The sequence below is a fragment of the Garra rufa genome, chromosome 23 (assembly GCF_049309525.1).
Source record: "Garra rufa chromosome 23, GarRuf1.0, whole genome shotgun sequence".
Classification (NCBI taxonomy): domain Eukaryota; kingdom Metazoa; phylum Chordata; class Actinopteri; order Cypriniformes; family Cyprinidae; genus Garra; species Garra rufa.
In genome coordinates this window covers 9,219,028-9,239,915 of record NC_133383.1, presented here as the reverse complement: position 1 = coordinate 9,239,915, position 20,888 = coordinate 9,219,028, and the positions used below count along the sequence as shown (strand labels likewise).

Below are 20,888 nucleotides of genomic sequence, written 5' to 3'. Positions count from 1 at the left end.
AAATAAGTTTTACATTATTGTATGGTTTGTTGGAATAGGACCATATTTGGCCAAGACACAACTGTTTGAAAATCTGTAATCTGAGGGTGCCAAAATATCTAAATATTGTGAAAATCGCCTTTGAAGTTGTCCAAATGAAGTTCTTAACAAGGCATACTACTAATCGAAAATTAAGTTTTGATATATTTACAGTAGGAAATTTACAAAATATCTTCATGGAACATGATCCTTACTTAATATCCTAATGATTTTGGCATAAAAGAAGAATTGATCATTTTGACCCATACAGTGTATTTTTGGCTATTGCTACTTACGACTGGTTTTGTGGTCCAGGGTCACATATTTAAAGTACTTACACCCTCAATAAAACAGTAAATCATAATTTTCATTGTATTTTGTATTTTGCTTCAAGAATTAAATAAATTATTAAAAATTGTCTGTACTCCAATCTCTAGGACTATTAAAATCTTTTATCCTGTTACATTTTTTAAAAGAGGTTAAGGAGTTTTTTAAGTTTTTGACTGATCAGTAATTGTAAAAAGCTTGCTTTCAGCTTGTCATCCTTTCATACAATACTTCAATTTCCATTTACAACAAAAGCTCACACACTGGCTACTAAAGGTTCATGTTTTATGGTCAATGTCGCCCCCTATTGGACAACAGTTTGAATTACTTTAACATGCAAAGGATCTAGAAAAAGAAATTATCTTCAAAGACTGCAAATAAAGATTAGATCATACATGCATGAATGATTTTAAGAGGAATATTGTTTTTTAATTAGTTCACACTTAGTTCTTACTGAGGTTGCTTTTAAGCTGGAGGCACCTTCATAACGAACTGATAGGAATTTGTGTCATAAGTCTTTAGATGGAATCACATTTCATAAACTTGCCAACTTGTTTCTCAGGTTTGTTTACTTTGGCAAGTATATGATGCATAACTTCACTCTGACAGATGGCAAATGTTCTGCCTTCCTTCCTTCACTTGTATCAAAACAATCTTGCTTGTAATCTGATAACACATATCCATGGTGTGAACTTTGTTTTTATATCTCTATTACTCTCTTTTAAACAGACAGGCAGATAGATAGATAGATAAATAGACAGACAGGCAGGTAGATAGATAGATAGATAGATAGATAGATAGATAGATAGATAGATAGATAGATAGATAGATAGATAGATAGATAGATAGACAGACAGACAGACAGACAGACAGACAGACAGACAGACAGACAGATAGATAGATAGATAGATAGATAGATAGATAGATAGATAGATAGATAGATAGATAGATAGATAGATAGATAGATAGATAGATAGATAGATAGATAGATAGATAGAAGGGGGATGGGTAATAAACAATACAGTTTAAGTATGTCGTGTGGCTGTGTTTACCCCTGAGGGTTGAGAGCATGAATGTGAATGTAAACCACTGCATTTTCTCTCCTGTTGGCTGCGGTTACTGTACCTTCTGTAACACTGTGACTCATTTGTACATACTGTAAGATCACACATGGCCCCCAGCTATTTTCTCATTAAAATTGTACTGTGTATATGGGAAAGTTTAAACTCATGTTGCACTGAATTCGTAACAGATGACACCTGTGCTTATGTATTTTACATAAATGTATGATGTTGGATTGGATCATACATTCATTTTAAATTAATCACAGACTGGGATACTTCTAGAAAAAAAACCTGATAACTTATTTTTTATTTCAACAGCGTGCTGTATATACAGGTGCATCTCAATAAACTAGAATCGTGGAAAAGTTCATTTATTTCAGTAATTTAACTCAAATTGTGTTAAACTCAACTCGTATTAAATAAACTCAATGCATACAGACTGAAGTAGTTTAAGTCTTTGGTTCTTTTAATTGAGATGATTTGGCTCACATTTAACAAAAACCCACCAATTCACTATTAGGGCTGTCGCGGTTAAGGAATTTCCCTTGCGGTAATTTTGAGTGGCTCAGTAGCGCGGTATGCGGTATTACCGCCATATAATTGTGTGTAGGCTGTTACAATGTAAGGTCATATTCAGAAATCAATAAACCGAAACCAAATCGCGTTGATATATGAAGTGAAGTGAACAGTACTTACATAGAAACCTAGCCAGAAAGCAGCATTTTTGAAGAAAAAATGTCGGACATACTTAGAGGCTTTGCATCTGAAATCTTCGTATAACAGTTAGCGCGCACCCTCGAGTCTGACTGGACGAGAGACTTTCTGTCAGTATTTCACCTGCGTGCTTTAGGCGAGCTGTCAGTCAGTGCAGTTTCATTGTTACGCCACAAGAGGGAGGCAAGAGACTATCTTTGAGTAAGTCTTTAATCCGTTCATTCAACTATACGTTCAAAAACGCTTATTTATTCAAAGAGAGACGTAATGAAACACGATGTTAAAATCATTTCAACTTTAATCGCCACTTTTAAAGGCTCAGCTGACCAGCAGAGCATCGATGTTAAGACAGAGATTTCACTTTCCTTGGACATGACAAGCTAGTTTCACTTACATACCTGACTCGATCTGAAAGACAGACGCAGGTAATCGCACATGCTCAGTCGATCTCTCTCTCATTCGCTGTCTGTTTAGGCTTGTTAAGTGCATATCTACTGAGCCTCATAATAAACACATTATGTTATCATTACTAACTTATTGCTAATTTAATATTCAGCACACAGGCATTAAGTGAGAAGGGCAAATCCTTAGGAAAAAAGAAAACAGGCAAATATCGCGGTTGCTGCGGTTGTTGCATTCCTCTGCGGTTATGCAAGTCAATAGCACGGTATTGCGATATTGCGGTTATCGCGACAGCCCTATTCACTATCTCAACAAATTAGAATATGCTGACATGCATCAGCTAATTAACTTAAAAGACCTGCAAAATGCTCTCTCAGTTTGGTTCACTAGGCTACACAATCATGGGGAAGACCGCTGATCTGACAGTTGTCCAGAAGACAATCATTGACACCCTTCACAAGGAGGGTAAGCCACAAACATTCATTGCCAAAAAAGCTGGCTGTTCACAGAGTGCTGTATCCAAGCATGTTAACAGAATGTTGAGTGGACGGAAAAAGTTTGGAAGAAAAAGATGCACAGCCAACTGAGAGAACCGCAGCCTTGAGAGACTTGTCAAGCAAAATCGATTCAAGAATTTGGGTGAACTTCACAAGGAATGGACTGAGGCTGGGGTCAAGACATCAAGAGCCACCACAAACCAAAAGTAAAGTCACTACACCCGTTTACCAAGAAATTTTAGAGCACTTCATGCTTTGTTCTGCTGACTAGCTTTTTAAAGATGCTGATTTGATTTTCCAGCAGGATTTGGTACCTGCCCACACTGTCAAAAGCACCAAAAGTTGGTTAAATGACCATGGTGTTGGTGTGCTTGACTGGCCAGCAAACTCATTAGACCTGAACTGCATAGAGAATCTATGAGGTATTGTCAAGTGGAAAATGAGAAACAAGAGACTAAAAAATGCAGCTGAGCTGAAGGCCACTGTCAAAGAAACCTAGGCTTCCATTACACCTCAGCAGTGCCACAGACTGATCACCTCCATGCCATGCCGAATTGAGGCAGTAATTAAAGCAGAAGGAGCAACTACCAAGTATTGAGTACATATACAGTAAATGAACATACTTTCCAGAAGGCCAACAATTGACTAAAAATGTTTTATTTATTGGTCTTATTAATTATTCTAATTTGTTGAGATAGTGAATTGGTGGGTTTTTGTTAAATGTGAGCCAAATCGTCACAATTAAAAGAACCAAAGACTTAAGCTACTTCAATCTGTATAGGCATTGAATTTATTTAATACACGAGTTTCACAATTTGAGTTGAATTACTGAAATAAATGAACTTTTCCACGACATTCTAATTTATTGAGATGCACCTGAATATATGAATTGTCGTTCACTTATGTGGCCACTAGATGACCTGCTTTCTCAGTTTATTGTAAAACAGCGACGTTGCAATGCAATGTTGAAACGTTCAACCCTGATGCGACTAAAATATTACATTCATTTTAATTGTAAAACAGTTGGTGAGCATGCTCTATTTACTGTATTATTTTATCCATGTTATTAAATATGTAGGTATTTCTAAATGCATTCTGAGTTTAAATGGTTTGTCTTGACATGCTAAAACACTGGACAGCTATAAGATGAGTTTTGGAACATATGTCCCTGGTTTCACATACATGATTTAAGCCTAATCCTAGACTAAAGTGCACTGACTGATCTTAAAATATATAAATGCCTTTGTTTTGTCTTAAGATGCACAACATAATGTTTTTTTCTAAGGTACATTTATAAAAAATACTTAAATGTCTTAAGTGAACTATGGCCTAATCCTGGCTTAGGCTAAACCCTGTCTATGATACCAGGCCATGGTGTTTCAGTATTAAAGTATTATAGGAGAAGTTCAATTCCAGAATCAAAATTTTCTGATAATTTACTCACCCCCATGTCATCCAAAATATTCATACCTTGCTTCAGTCAAAAAGAAATTAAGGTTTTTGAGCAAAATCTTCCAGGATTTTTCCTCATATATTGGACTTTATATAAGGTCCAAATTGCAGTTTGAAAGGACTCTACATGATCCTAGTTTAGAAATGAGGGTCTAATCTAGCGAAATGATCTGTCATTTTCTAAGAAAAATGCAAATTTATATAAGTTTTAACCACAAATGCTTGTCTTGCACTAGCTCAACCTCACATATCTAATCGCATTGGAAAGGTCACACGTGATGCAGGCAGAAGTAGGTTACTGACCCAGTGTTTATAAAGCGAACATGCAGAGAAAGTCAAATGCCCTTTACAAAAAAGGTAAAACAATGATGACAGACAATTTTGAAGTTGGAAGAGAAAATGAGATGGAGTTTTTTGCCTCACCCTACTCTTTTTAACCAAAGTACACAGACTTTTCAACGTGATTATGCATGAGCACCCCAGAGCTAGTGCAAGAAGAGCACTTGTGGTTAAAAAGTATATAATTATTATTAGTATATATCGTTTAACTAGATAAGACCCTTATTCCTCAGTGGGGATGGTGTAGAACCCTTTGAAGCTGCACTGAAACTGCAGTTTGGACCTTTAACCTGTTGGTCATCATTGAAGTTCATTATGAAGAAGAATCCTGTAATGTTTTCCTCAAAAAAACTTAATTTCTTTGCAAGTGAAAAAAGACATGAACATCTTGGATGACATGGGGGTGAGGAAAAATTGAGGAAATTTTCATTCTGTAAGTGAACTTCTCCTTTAAGAGCAACGGTTTGTGGGGATTAATAATTGTGAAATACCTTGTCACTGCTAGAACATTAGAGCATGTTTCACTGTAGATTGTAGACCGAACAAACATTAGCCAGTCTGTATCATAATCGTTTAACTGTCTCTAGTGTTTCCACATAACCACAAATTTAGATTAAAAGTTAGTCAGAGAAACGCTCACGAAAAGAAATCGCTTTTGCCTAAAGAGGTAACCACAGCAACAGGCCGCTTAACCGCTCCACTGCTTTCCACTGGCATTGGATGTTAAAAATACATAAGTACTGCCATCTTATATCACATTTTTACATTTATAAATAATTATATATTATATGTACACTACCAGTCAAAAGTTTTTGAACAGTAAGATTTTAATGGGTTTATTAAAGTTTTTTCTGCTCACCAAGCCTGTATTTAAGTGCAGCAAAAACAGTAAAATTGTGAAATGTAATTTTTACGATTTAAAATAACTGCTTTCTAATACATTTTAAAATGTAATTTATTCCTGTGATTTCAAAGCTGAATGTTTAGCATCATTACTTCAGTCAAATGATCCTTCAGAAATCATTCTAATATTCTGATTTACTGCTCAAAATAAATAAATAAATAAATAAATAAATCTCATTATTAGTATTATGTTGAAAACAGCTGAGTGGATTTTTTTCCAGGTTTCTTTGATTAATAGAAATTTCAGAAAAACAGCATTCATCTAAAATAGAAATCTTGTAACATTAGAAATGTCTTTATCGTCACTTTTGATCAATTTAAAGCATCCATGCTAAATAAAAAGTATTAATTTCTAGAATTTCTTTTTCAAAAGAAAGAAATGCTGATCTTCGGATCTTTGTATTCATCAAAGAATTCTGTTTTAAATATTGATAACAACAACAACAACAACAACAACAACAACAAAAAGTTTCTTGAAAAGCAAATCAGCATATTAGAATGATTTCTGAAGGATCATGTGACACTTAAGACTGGAGAAATGATGCTAAAAGTTTAGATTTTATTTAAAAATATATTCAAATAGAAAGCAGTTATTTAAAATAGTAAAAATATTACTGTTTTTGCTGTACATTAGATCAAATAAACAGGCTTGGTGAGCAGAAGAGACTTCTTTAAAAACATTTTAAAAATTACTGTTCAAAAACTGTTGACTAGTGGTGCATACATTCACACACATTAATATTTTAAAAAGTCAATTTATTTGCTCCAAACGAACGTGAACACAGAAATTCCCTTACAATGTTCAAAGACCCTGAATAATTCGCACATTAAGACAGTTTCCTTATAAAACTGAGAGTGGGGACTTAATTAGCACGGGTAGAGAAATGCAGTTTAGAGCTGGACATAATTATCACCGTTTTACACATAATCTGTTTGAGAAACAGTTAAGGGTCACACTACAGTGTCGCTGCATCAACCCGATGCCTGCACACATGCGTGCCGCTAAGACACGCCCACTCGCCGGCGAGAGCGACGCCGATTGGCTGCTATACATACCAGCGGGCCTTGCTATTTCAGGATTGGCGGATCCGCGCTTTGCCATTACGTTATGCTCTTTTCTACACATACACAAGGATGATAGAAAGAGAAGACGTATTGGAGTGTTCCTGAGCGTCCTTGCGATGAAAACCACTTTAGTATTCGACAGTATTCGCGGACGGGAGTTGCAATGAAGGTATGTAACGTTAAAAAGAAAAAGATGTCAGATTTGTGTCGTTATCGGCGAGATTTGCCATCTGCGTGGAAACAACCAAATAATTTCCTGAGGCTGTTTGACGTTGAATATGTCAACATCCAGACTTCTCAAGAGTTGCATCAGTTTGAATGCATCAAATGACGTCTTGCAAATAGCAGTGCGCGTGTTGTTCTTTCGTTTGCATGCTCTTGCATTACGAGTGTTTGCTTGGGTGACAGCTGCATTGTATTCTTTTATTGCTACTATCGGCATCAGTAGATACCAGGACAGGTGCGGGTTGATTCGTCCAGTGGACGCTTGGAACAGAGTGTACAAGCTAGCAGTGATCATCATAACCCAGTTTATCGCGGCACTTCTCTAATGAGATTGGAGGATAGTCTCCGCCAGCAGTCACTGGATGAGCTGATATGAATGGACAAGCAGCTCAGACAGTCATGAGGGACGAAAGTGATTTCCTCTGCTAAAACGTCACAATTAAATTATAGCGGAGTGATTATGACGTCAGAATAGCGATACAAGTATTGCGATTTTGATCGCAGTCAGGCGAATATCAGTGGACCGCCGATTCAGACAGCCAGGAGGGACAGAAGTTGTTTCTTCTACTGAAATGTCGCGATTTAATTACGTGCTTAGTGATTATGACGTCAGAATAGTGATCAAATTATTGTAATTCCGATTCAGGCATGAGGGTCAGAAGCGACTTCCCTTACTAAAGCGTCACAACTGAATAATGAATAACAGCAGTGGTTTTACCTCAGATTAGTGACAGTTAAGCGACTATCAAGGAATTAGCGATTCAGACAGTTTCTCCTACTAAAATGCGTTGATTTTCATTACGTGCGTAGTGATTATGACGTCAATTGTGATGATTCTTGTCAATGGGCAGTTCAGACAATCATGAGAGACAGAAGGGATTTCCTCAACTAAAATATCACAAATAAATGATAACACAGTGATTGTGACATCAGAGTTGATTGTAATTGTGATAACAGTCAGCATAATCTTAATGACCAGAAATTCAGATAGATACTCCTACTAAAAAGTCTCAATTTAATTGTGTGTGTGTAGTGATTATGATGTCAGATTAGGTATGAAAATGAATGTGATTCTGATTTTGATGATTGCTGGACTATTGTGAATGCACTTTCAGTTCAGACAGTCATAAGGGAATGCAGGGCCATCGCCAGACCATTTTCATTGGGGGGGGCATTTCGTTTTCATAGGGGGGCACAGTTTTATATATAATAATTTATATATATATATATTATATATAGGGCTGTCGCGGTTAAGAAATTTCCCTTGCGGTAATTTTGAGTGGCTCAGTAGCGCGGTATGCGGTATTACCGCCATATAATTGTGTGTAGGCTGTTACAATGTAAGGTCATATTCAGAAATCAATAAACCGAAACCAAATCGCGTTGATATATGAAGTGAAGTAAACAGTACTTACATAGAAACCTAGCCAGTAAGAAATACAAATTTTGAAGAAAAATGTCAGACATACTTAGAGGCTTTGCATCTGAAATCTTCGTGTATATAACAGTTAGTGCGCACCCTCGAGTCTGACTGGACGAGAGACTTTCTGTCAGTATTTCACCTGCGTGTTTTAGGCGAGCTGTCAGTCAGTGCAGTTTCATTTTTACGCCACAAGATGGAGGCAAGAGACTATCGTTGAGTAAGTCTTTAATCCGTTCATTCAACTATACGTTCAAAAACGCTTATTTATTCAAAGAGAGACGTAATGAAACACGATGTTAAAATCATTTTAACTTTAATCGCCACTTTTAAAGGCTCAGCTGACCAGCAGAGCACCGATGTTAAGACAGAGATTTCACTTTCCTTGGACATGACAAGCTAGTTTCACATACATACATGACTCGATCTGAAAGACAGACGCAGGTAATCGCACATGCTCAGTCGATCTCTCTCTCATTCGCTGTCTGATTAGGCTTGTTAAGTGCATATCTACTGAGCCTCATAATAAACACATTATGTTATCATTACTAACTTATTACTAATTTAATATTCAGCGCACAGGCATTAAGTGAGAAGGGCAAATCCTTAGGAAAAAAGAAAACAGGAAAATATCGCGGTTGCTGCGGTTGTTGCATTCCTCTGCGGTTATGCACGTCAATAGCGCGGTATTGCGATATTGCGGTTATCGCGACAGCCCTAATTATATATATAAAAAATTAACTTGAATAAAGTTCTATATTAAAATATATTTTAAAGCATGTTTTTGCAGCGTTGAACAATAGCCAATCACAGACATGACTGCTAAGATTGTATGCGCAGCTGAGCAAAAGGAGATTTTTTTAAAGGAATTGCGTAATATGAATTGATACATCAGTATAATGCTATATGCGACTGTACTTTGCTAAAACAATATTCTTCCATCTATATAGGCCTATAACAATGCATTTTGTAATTTACAACAAATTCATGACAATGCTTTACTTTAAACTACCCGAAAAGTTATAGTTAAAAGTTCCTTAAAATCATGTAAAGTTAAAAAAAAAAACGTATTTACGTACTTACTAGTTTTAAAACATTTGCTGCATGAATAAAAAAGCTGCTATACACATATCAGACAAAATTGTATTGAGAGAAAAAAAACAGTTGTTGTCGACAAATCCTTTAAATAAAAATCTGAAAATATTAGCTACAAAATAGCAGCTACAAAATTATAGTACAAATTTATAAATAAACATTATGAAATAAATCACAAATTATAATGGCATTCGTTATAAACACCATACAAAAGTCTAACCATACGAATTTAAAGAAAACGCACCTATGCATCTTTCGGCAAGAATTTAAATATTTTCCACAGGCTCCGGCGCGATCGCTTAGATTTTTTCCTTATAGCGGAACCAACTTAAAGGAACACTCCACTTTTTTTGGAAATAGGCTCATTCTCCAACTCCCCCAAATTAATAAGTTTAGTTTTACCGTTTTGAAATCCATTCAGCCCTTCTCCTGTTCTGGCGATATCGCTTTTAGCATAGCTTAGCATAGATCATTGAATCCTATTAGACCAATAGCATCACGTTCAAAAATGACCAACGAGTTTCGATATTTGTCCTATTTAAAACTTGACTCTTCTGTAGTTATATCGTGTACTAAGACCGGTGGAAATGCAAAGCTTCAATTTTCTAGGCTGATAAGATTAGGAATACACTCCCATTCCGGCGTAATAGTCAAGGAAGTTTGCTGCCGTAATATGGCCGAAGCAGGCGCAGTAATATCACGCAGCACATGTGCAAATGCTAAACTAGCTGGGAACTCATTTCTGATAATACTCCGCCTGCTTCGGCCATATTACGGCAGCAAACTTCCTTGACTATTACGCCGGAATAGAAGTGTAGTTCCTAATCTTATCAGCAGCAGGTTTATTCTCATCATCCAGATTTTCCTCGCTCTTTGGACTTTAAACCCTGGCTAAGCTCGTGAAGCACTGTCAGAATAAATGCAATTTGTGCGTGTATTAGACAACGTAACATTCTGTAGTTTATTTACTAATGGTTAAGGCCAGAAGGCAGAAGTTCAGACAGTCTTGCCTAAAATGTCACATTTCAATTATGGCATAGTGATCATGATATCACAATGAAAATGATTGTTATGATTGGCTAGGCTGATATGAAATGATACGAAAACATAATTCTAACACTAAAACATCACAATTATAGCGTAGTGGTTAATGATGTCATAATAGTGGAATGTTAAAGTATGATTTTGAGTTGCTATAACTCTAAAATTTGAGGAGAATCTCATTAAAACATCAGTCGCAAGGAGCAATTTTCTGTCTAAAATGTCACAGTTGAATTAAGACATGATGAATGCAATGTATTTTTAAAATACATGCACATGTATATTTATATATAATAAATATACACAGTACACACTCATATAGTACTTTTATTTCAGATGCGATTAATTGCGATTAATCATTTGACAGACCTAATTGCATTTAAAATGTTTTTTAGTTAATTGTTGGAATTTGCTGATGTAATGTGATGTACCGGTACATGCAGGCAAGAAATGATCAAATTGTGATGAGATTTTTTTGTCAGCAGTGAGCTTGAGTTTAGCACATAGTGACTAAATTATTTCAAACACACTTATTTCCATTAAAGTATGAGGCAGTTTTTTTTACTTTTAGCTAATGTGTTGACCTCACCTCTTCAGGGAGCAGCCACGAAGAAAAGCGTGAGTGGATATAATTAGAGGGTTAATCACGTGTCAGATAATTCAGGTTCATGAATAATTCCTCTCATTCATAAGAGCTCCACTGTCTGGTTTTGTTTCTCCCTGCGGTTTATGTAATGACACTGTGTTATAAAGCACACATTCTCCCCGGGAAGCAAAAGGACGAACTATTTTCCGAAAGAAAGCTTTTTCTGAGAATAACCACTTTTCTGTGACAATGCTTTTGCTTAATCTGAGTAGAAAAGCTTTTCGAATAAGACATAAGATGAAAGCATCTGGGTTTTTATATGTGAGTTATTCAGTTATCTAAATTAGGAATTGTTAATGGCGGAATTTTGGAACTTTAATATTGTGCAATGATATTAATCTGTTCTTACATTCATATTCTTGGATATTAGGCCAAGATGTATTAACACAATAAATGAAGTCATTATTTATATATCTAGACAAAGAGTTAAACACAAGTTTTAGATGGAGATAATCTGCGTCCATCGGTTTAATTTTAAAACGCTGTGGAAATGCAATGGCATATCTCCCCCAGAAGATTGTTATTGGAAATGCCAGACATTCTGTAATAAAGAGAGCGGGGGAAAAAAAAAACTTTGTCTGAATACTATTAAAGATATCTTATTAGATCCCAGTAAGGGATTGGTCATGAAATGAAATCATAAAATGGAAAAGTGTATTTTTTGAGGAATCTGCACATAGCTATTTTCCAATATGCTCTGTTATGCTCCAAAAAGGACAAAAATACCATTACAGAACTATAAAACAGACTTTTATACTGTTTTAGTGTAATATGGATCAGTTTTATGGTGTTTTTTGAGTTCTTTTTGTGGCTTGACTCATCATTTTCAGTTTTGGATAAACTATTCACAGCTAACAGGTGTTCTCAGAAATTTTCGTAAAGTTTTGAATAAACATTTGAACAAAAAGAAATGTTATTTATACATTGTTCATGGAATATTTTTCTTCAATATTTTAGTTGGACTAATGTTATTCCTAATTGTTTCAGATGGTTCAGAGAACATATAAAAGTAACATTAATATTAACACACACTGCCATTCAAAAGTTTACAAAGTTTGCAAAGCAGTAAGATTTTCAATGTTTTTTCATTTTTAATATATTTTTAACGTCTCTTATGCTAATCAAAGTTGCATGTATTGCATGATTAAAAATACAGGAAAAAGTAATGTTATGAAATTGTATTGCCGTTTAAAATAACACTTTTCTATTTTAATATCCTTTTAAAATATAATTTATTTCTGTGATGCAAAGTTATATTACTTCAGTCTTCAGTGTCACACAATCCTTCAAAAATGATTCTAATATACTAATTTATTATTATTATATTCTTTGGAACCTGTGATATTTTTTTTAGAATTGTTTGATGAATAAAAAAAACTGCATTTATTCAAAATAGAAGTCATTTTTTTACCAATTTAACACATCCTTGCTGAATAAAAGTATTAATTTATTTTTTTTTAATTAAGAAAATATTTACTGACCCCAAACTTTCAACGGTAGTGTATATTGTTACCAAAGATTTCTATTTTGAATAAATGCTGTTCTTTTTACTTTATTTATCAAGGAATTGTAAAAAAGTATGACAGGTTCCAACAAAATATTAAGCAGCAGTTTCCAACATTGATAATAAAATGGCATATTACAATGATTTCTGAAGGATCATGTGACACTGAAGACTGGAGTAATGACGCTAAAAATTCAGCTTTGCGTCACAGGAATAAATTCTATTTGAAAGTATATTAAAATAGAAAACCACTATTTTAAATTGCAGTAATATTACAGTTTTGTCTGTATTTTTAACCTAATTAGAACTTAAAGGGATAGTTCACCTAAAAATGAAAACCTATCAGACCTTCGTTCATCTTCAGAACACAAATTAAGATATTTTTAATAAAACCCAAGAGGTTTCTGACCCTTCATAGACGGGTCCGAAAATGAACAAAGGTCTTCCGGGTTTGGAACAACATAAGGGTGAGACAGATTTTTCATTTTTGGGTGAACTATCCCTTTAATGGGAATGTTTGAATATTTTTGTTGGCTTCAGAAGCATTTCTAAAACCAACATGTTCAAAGCTCCTCAGTCTCTTATGTGTAATTAGTTATGCACTCTCATGTGAATGCTCATTAGTCAGAAGTCATTAGAAGTCATGTTTTTCTGTCAGTAAGAAGGAATTCCACACTCCTTAGTTCTTCCTGAGCTTTACAGAGCTGTTGCTGAAGGTCAGAGGACAGACTGAGAATTTGCTTTTCCATTATTCCACTGTGAATCAGATGTGCTGATTCATTGTTTTAAGAAGCATCAGGCTCAAGTGCAACTTACCTTGTCGAGTTTTCTTATTCCCAGCGCTTAATGCAGTTATAAGTTTCTGCATGTATTATACCGTGAGCGCTGGAGACATTAGTCTGAATTTAGTTCTCTAGAGTCAAGTGTGCTCATCAATTAAAAATAAGCATTTACCGTAAGATTCGCTTTCAAATGAATCCCTTTGCAGCAAATCTTGACTTAGGGGAACTGTAATGCTCTGTTTTTCTTGAAGGACAAGAGGCTCTCTGAACATGCTTGGTCTGGTCATCAAGAATCAGACCTCTAAAAGCAGGAGACTGTATCTAGAGACTGTCAACCTGTCAGAAACTACCAGCACTGTTGCTGGGTCAGATGTGCTTTAGAATGCCAGGCGACATGTGCATTTGTGCATTTGTGCTGTTATATAAACAAACACTGGAACGTGAATGTGATGGGTTTTCATTCTGTTTAGTCAGTCATTTCTAATTTCCTCTTTGAAGCCTTTAACGCATTACGAAAATATTCCTAATGCATCTGCAGCTTAATAAATAATCAGTTGCATATGGTTGTAAATGATGTTCTCTAATGCATGATGTTGAATCTGTATAAGCCATTTTTAACTATCACAGTGGGTGATGTCTTTTGACCTCATAATCTGCCAAATGTTAATTATTTTACTAAAATATGAGGGATCATACAAAATGCATTTTTTTAGTTATTTAGTACTGACCTGAATATGATATTTCACATAAAAGATGTTTACACATAGTTCTCAAGAGAAAATAATAGGTGAATTTATAAAAATGACCCTGATTCTTAATATTCTGTTGTTGTCTAAATGATCCACAGCTGTGTGTTTTTTTGTTTGTTTGTTTAGCAATGGTTGTTTATGAGTCCCTTGTTTGTCCTGAACAGTTAAACTGCTTGCCGTTCTTCTGAAAAACCTTCAGGTCCCACACATTTTTTGGTTTTGCAGCATTTTTGTGTATTTGAACTCTTTCCAACAATGACTGTATGATTTTGAGATCCATCTTTTCACACTGAGGACAACTGAGAAATTCATATCCAACTATTACAGAAGGTTCAAACGCTCAATGATGCTCTAGAAGGAAAACCATGCATGAACTTTTTGAATTTGAAGATTAGGGTAAATTATTTTGTTTTTGTCTTATTTTGTCTTCTGGGAAACATGTAAGTATCTTCTGTAGCTTCTGAAGGACAGTACTAAAAGGAAAAATAAGAAAAATGTACACATCTTCATTCTGTTCAAAAGTTTTCACCCCCGGCTCTTAAAACGTTGTTTTTCCTTCTGGAGCATCAGTGAGCGTTTGAACCTTCTGTAATAGCTGCATATGAGTCCCTCAGTTGTCCTCAGTGTGTAAAGATGGATCTCAAAATCATACAGTCCTTGTTGAAATGGGATCAAACACACAAAAATGCTGAAAAACCAAAGAATTTGTGGGATCTGAAGAAAAGCAGGCAGTTTAACTGTTCAGGACAAACAAGGGACTCATAAACAACTATCACTGAACAAAATAAAAACAGCTGTGGATCATTCAGGTAAGAACACAGTGTTAAGAATCAAGTGTATGTAAACTTTTGAACGGGGTCATTTTTATAAATTCAACTATTATTTTCTCTTGTGGACTACATGTAAACGTCTTTTATGTGAAATATCTTATTCAGGTTGGTACAAAATAAAAAATAACATGCATTTTTTATGATCCCTTTTATTTTGGTAAAATAATTAACATTTTGATTTATGACAACAAAAATTCAGCACCCTTGTGTGAGTACTGACTAAGTTCTCTTTCATGTCTTATTGCGCTTAAGCTGTGAAATACAAGTTTATGTTAAAAACATGAGTTATAAAAACATCCGGTTATATCTGTAAAGGTAAACAGCTGGGAAAGAAATCTCATGTTTATATTAGATCTGTGTGGCAGCGGCTGGAACTCTAAATGGTGTTCTGTGCTCATTTTTGTTTTGGTTATCTATAATATCCCTGGTAACAAATGCATAAATACACAGAAACTGCTGGGATGGGAGATGTTGGGTGTTAAAGATGAGCTGCGGTGTTTCTCTCAGTGGTTTTGTGATGGACGTGGCCTGCTCGCTGAGCTCACGGGGCTCTAATTGAAGTGACAGAGGGAAGCTGTGGCACCGGCTCTCTGCCAGGCTGAAGCACGAGCAGCGACTTCACGCCCTGACCTTATGTTACGCAACACGGAGATCACGCTAACTGCCACACTGTTCAAATACTGAGTGCACTGCCAGAGGGATTCCACTCAAAGCCAGCCTGCACTTCATCAACAGCCAGCATTATTTAGAATCTTATAAACAGGAAATATGAATGACCTGCCAGCACAGATTTCAGCATGAAGGTTGTGGTTGTTGAACTGGCTTAGTTAGACAGTGATGATAAAGAATTACTTGCTAGTCTTATTATGTATTATGTATTTGTTTCTTATAGTTATTTTATGGCTGATACCAAGTTACCACAGTTTTATTATACAATGGGATTCTGACATTTTTTATGGAAGCCCATTTCTGCCACTGAATAAAAAATTAAACAAGGTGATTGCGACTTATCTCATAATTCTGACTTTTTTTCTCCGAATTGAGAAAAAAAAAGATATAAACTTGCAAATCTGACTTTTTTTTCTCAGAATTGTGTGATATCAACTTGCAATTCTGACTTTTTTCTCAGAATTGCGTGATACAAACTCACTATTTCTCAGAATTGTGTGATATAATCTTGCTATTGTGAGTTATAAAGTCCGAATTGCAAGATATAATTTTGCCAATCTGACTTTTTTTCTCAGAATTGTGATATAAACTCGCAATTGTGAGTTATAAAGTCAGAGTTGCGAGATATAAACTCACAAATCTGATTTTTTTCTCAATATTGGGATATAAAGTCACAGCTGTGAGTTAAAAAGTCAGAATTGCTTGATATAAACTTTTTTCTCAGAATTGCGTGATACAAACTCACTATTTCTCAGAAGTGCGTGATATAATCTTGCTATTGTGAGTTATAAAGTCAGAATTGCGAGATATAAACTTGCAAATCTGACTTTTTTCCTGAGAATTGTGATATAAACTTGCAATTATGAGTTATAAAGTCAAAGTTACAAATCAAATTTTTTTCTCAGAATTGTGATTTAAAGTCACAGTTGTGAGTTATAAAGTCAGAATTGCTTGATATAAACTCACAATTGTGAGTTATAAAGTCAATTGAAAGATATAAACTTGCAAATCTGACTTTTTTCTCAGAATTGTGATATAAACTATTAAACTCGCAATTGTGAGTTATAAAGTTGCGAGATATTAACTCACAAATCTGACTCTTCTTAGTATTCTCAGTAGTCTTTTTTCTTAGAATTGCATGATACAAACTCGCATTTATGAATTATAAAGTCAGAGTTGCGAGATATAAACTTGCAAATCTAACCTTTTTCTCAGAATTGTGAAATAAACTCACAAGTGTGAGTTATAAAGTCAGAATTGTGAGATATAAACTTGCAATTCTGAGAAAGTAAGTTAAAATTGTTTGATATAAACTCGCAATTTCGAGTTATAAAATTAAAATGGCAAGATATAAACTCACATTTTTTTCTCAGTATTGCGAGATATAAACTCGCAAATTAACATTTCCCCCCTCAAAATTAGACTTTTTAACTCTCAATTAACTCGCAAGTTCTGACTTTTTTCAGAATTGCATGATATAAACTCACAATTGCAAGAGATAAAGTCAGAATAGCGAGATACAAACTCGCATTTGCAAGAAAAAAGTTTGAAACCATAAAGTTTTAATTAATACTTTTATTCAGCAAACACATTTAGTTGACCAAAAGTAACAGCTACCACATTCATAAGGTTACAAAATATTTCTATTTCAAATAAATGCTGTTCTTTGAAAATTTATGTTCATCAAAAAAAAAAAAAAAAAAAATTTCCACAAAAATATGAAGAAGCACAACTGTTTTCAACATTGATAATAATAATAAACGTTTCTTAAGCAGGAAATCAGCATATTAGAATGATTTCTGAAGGATCACGTGACCCTGAAGACTGAAGCAGTGACGCTGAAAATCCAGATTTGCGTCACAAGAATAAATTATATTTTAAAATATATTGAAATAGAAAACAGTTATTTTAAATTTCAAAAATATTATACAATATTACTATTATCGCTACTGTATTTTATATCAAATAAATGCAACATTGCTGTTGTGTTTATGTCAAATCTTCTATTACATTTTAAGTTTTTTATTTTATATGTATTTTATTATTTTATTTTGCACTCTGTTGTCTTTCTAAATATGCAAAAGCACTAATATCTAACTGTTGTGTGCTCAAACATACAGAAAGATGCAAAGAGCAGTGTAGGCCTGCATTACGTAAGTGTATAAACAACAAAGCCACGGGGCAAACGGAGAGCTCCGCCTGGCTTAACCTCCTCTGCACCGAGTATAAGAGCAACAACATATTTGATCCGCTCAGCCCATCTCTCTCTCTGTCGCTCTGCACCATAGCATGCATGTATGCTCATTTTAGCTCATCGATTGTCCTGCTCTTAAACAGAAGATGTATTCTTCCATCGCCAACCTACCCCCAACCCCCCACCAGCTCCCGAGTGTTATTCTGAGACAAGACATCACGCCATGTTGGGTCACAGGCGCTGATGAAAGCCGCCGGTCAACTGAATAACCGTGTTTATAATGTCAATATTGTAATGTTTGTATGTATGCATGAGGATTTGTTGATTAAAAACGATGGTTTGTATTTGTTTTGAGGTCTTATGCATGTTGTTGAGCTCACTGACCAAGCACGAATCTGGTTTACTGACTTTACGCAACTTATGTGAGTTTTTTCAGATAAACACATAAAAATATAGCTCTGGTTGGTTGTTCTACAGTCAATCAGATCATCATTTTCTCTAGGTGGGAAGTTCATGGCTATAGTAATAGCTCCAGTTTGAACCAGACCGTATGTCAGCGGTATTATGAAACATCCAGCAACGTGAAAGCTTACTGACTTAACCAACATCTTCTAAATTTACACCTTAAGTAAATTAGAAACCCCAGACCATTGCAGAGAAAGAATAGGCCTGCTTTTTATGCTTCTTATGAAAGCATTGTTTGGTTTGCACGTGCATTTGGCTGAAACCTGAGAGACGTCCACTCATCTCGGCTGTTTAGCTCTTACAGCCATTTTGCTGTACCGACACCGTTTTAATGCTTAAAACGTGGGCTAGAATTAGTCGGGCCTAACAGCAATTTAAACTGTATCATGTTTCTTGAGGATTCACTTAAGGCCTGCAAAGCATTGATTCATTTTAGTTGATTACTAGGAGAGTTTATGAGTGTTGAAGTTGAGTGCATTCAGTTGTTTATGATGTACAAGTTACATAATGTGAAGCTCAGTAAAGCATATGTGTCTGATTTCATCTGTGTCCTGTGCACAAATCTGCCCTCTGGGGTAAAGTACAGGATAGTTTTTTTGCCATTGCTTTTTCATAACACACTCCATGTCTGAATACCCAGGGAGCAAATTTAGGGTACCCTTATGAAAAAGATGTTTATTCAAGTGTGCTATTAGTATACTTCTGTTAAACTAAAACTAGGAAAGTATACTTTCAGCCTACTTTTTCTGTACTTCTCAGAAATGTGCTTTATATACTTCTTAGAAATATGCTGAAAATATTTAAGTATACTTGACTTATACTTAAAAAAGGCCTATTTGAGCTGTACTTGTGCTCTGAGAATCTGTGTTTTCATAGTTATATGCTAGGGGAGTTATTACACGCCGTCTGTGCAGAACTTCCAAAACATAAGTGAAGAAGAAACCGACACAACAAATGCTTCCACACTTAATCTAACAGCATCAAAACCATAGATGTGAAATCTTTGTAATGTTATGGAATAAAATGTCGACCCATAAAGAGGTAATAATGACTGTCAAGCTTTAGGAAGTTGATCGACTCCATTTACAGTTTGATTATCATTATTAAAGGAGTAGTTCACTTTCAGAACAAAAACTTACAGATAATGTACTCACCCCCTTGTCATCCAAGATGTTCATGTATTTCTTTCTTCAGTCGTGAAGAAATTGTTTTTTGAGGAAAAATTTCAGGATTTCTCTCCATATAATGGACTTCTATGGTGCCCCCGAGTTTGAAGCTGAAAATTTAGCTTTGATCACTAAGATTTAAAATATATTCAAATAGAAAGCAGTTATTGTAAATACATTACAATATTACTGCTTTTGCTATATCGTGGATTAAATAAATGCAGGCTTGGTGAGCAGAAGAAAATTCTTTAAAAACATTAAAAATCTTACTTCTAAAACTGGTAGTGTATTTCAAAAAACGAATGGGAGAGGAAATATAATTAGCCTACAGCATTAAAAATGTATTAGGCTATTGTAAAAAGTTCCTTATGTGTAATTATAATGTTTGTATAGAAATCAGCTAAATTTTCACTTTTTAATACTGTAGTATTGTACCAACTGATAGAATTCCCTGTTTACAGCCTTTTTTGAGAGAGATTTTATCCTTAAGAAAATGCACATGTCCTCTACCTGGTATAGGAATATACGCAAACAAATTGGACTCAAATCATGACATTTATCTCAATACCCAGCCCTACATCTGAACATATTTTTAACATATCTTTCTTCTCCAGGCAGGGGCCTCCTCCATGTGGGCATCATGTTGCGGGCTGCTGAACGAGGTGATGGGCACAGGGGCGGTCCGCACTCAGCAGCCAGGCTTTGGAGCTGGAGCCGGACCGTTCCGCTTCGCCCCCAGCGCTGGTTACTCCACCTACCCACCCAGCAGCACCACCTCAGGAAGCGCAGGCCTGGCGTGCAAAGCCTGCGGACTGGCCTTTTCCGTGTTCAGAAGGAAGGTAGGATGTCTGGGGTTTGTGGAGTATGATTCTTAGGACATGACATAAATGACAACTGTTTTCAACATTTATAGTAAAAATGTTTCTTGAGCAGCAAATCAGCATTTGTGACCCTGGACCACAAAACCAGTCTTAAGTAGCTGGGTATATTTATAGCAATAGCCAAAAATACATTGAATGGGTCAAAATGATCGATTTTTCTTTTATGCCAAAAATCATTAGGATATTAAGTAAAGATTTTGTTCTATGAAGATATTTTGTAAATATTTAAAAACAAAATTTTTGATTAGTAATATGCATTGCTAAGAACTTAAAAAATATTTTTTTTTTCAAATGTTTGACTTTTTTGCACCCTCAGATTCTTGATTTTCAAATAGTTGTATCTCGGCCAAATATTGTCCTATTCTGACAAACCATACACTCTATGGTTTTTGTGGTCCAGAGTTACATATTATAATGTTTTCTTAAGGATCATTTGACAC

The 20,888-nt window shown here is 35.1% G+C and overlaps 1 protein-coding gene across 1 annotated transcript in view; it reads left to right on the top strand.

Annotated features, from left to right (window-relative positions):
* The first annotated feature begins 6,843 nt into the window (after positions 1–6,843).
* The window catches only part of rnf34b (ring finger protein 34b), a 22,203-nt gene continuing 8,158 nt past the window's right edge, over positions 6,844–20,888 (top strand). The window contains exons 1-2 of the mRNA XM_073829196.1: positions 6,844–6,950; positions 20,182–20,406. Coding sequence (XP_073685297.1) covers positions 6,945–6,950; positions 20,182–20,406 — 231 coding nt within the window. The 5' untranslated portion in view covers positions 6,844–6,944. The remainder of the gene's footprint in view (positions 6,951–20,181; positions 20,407–20,888) is intronic.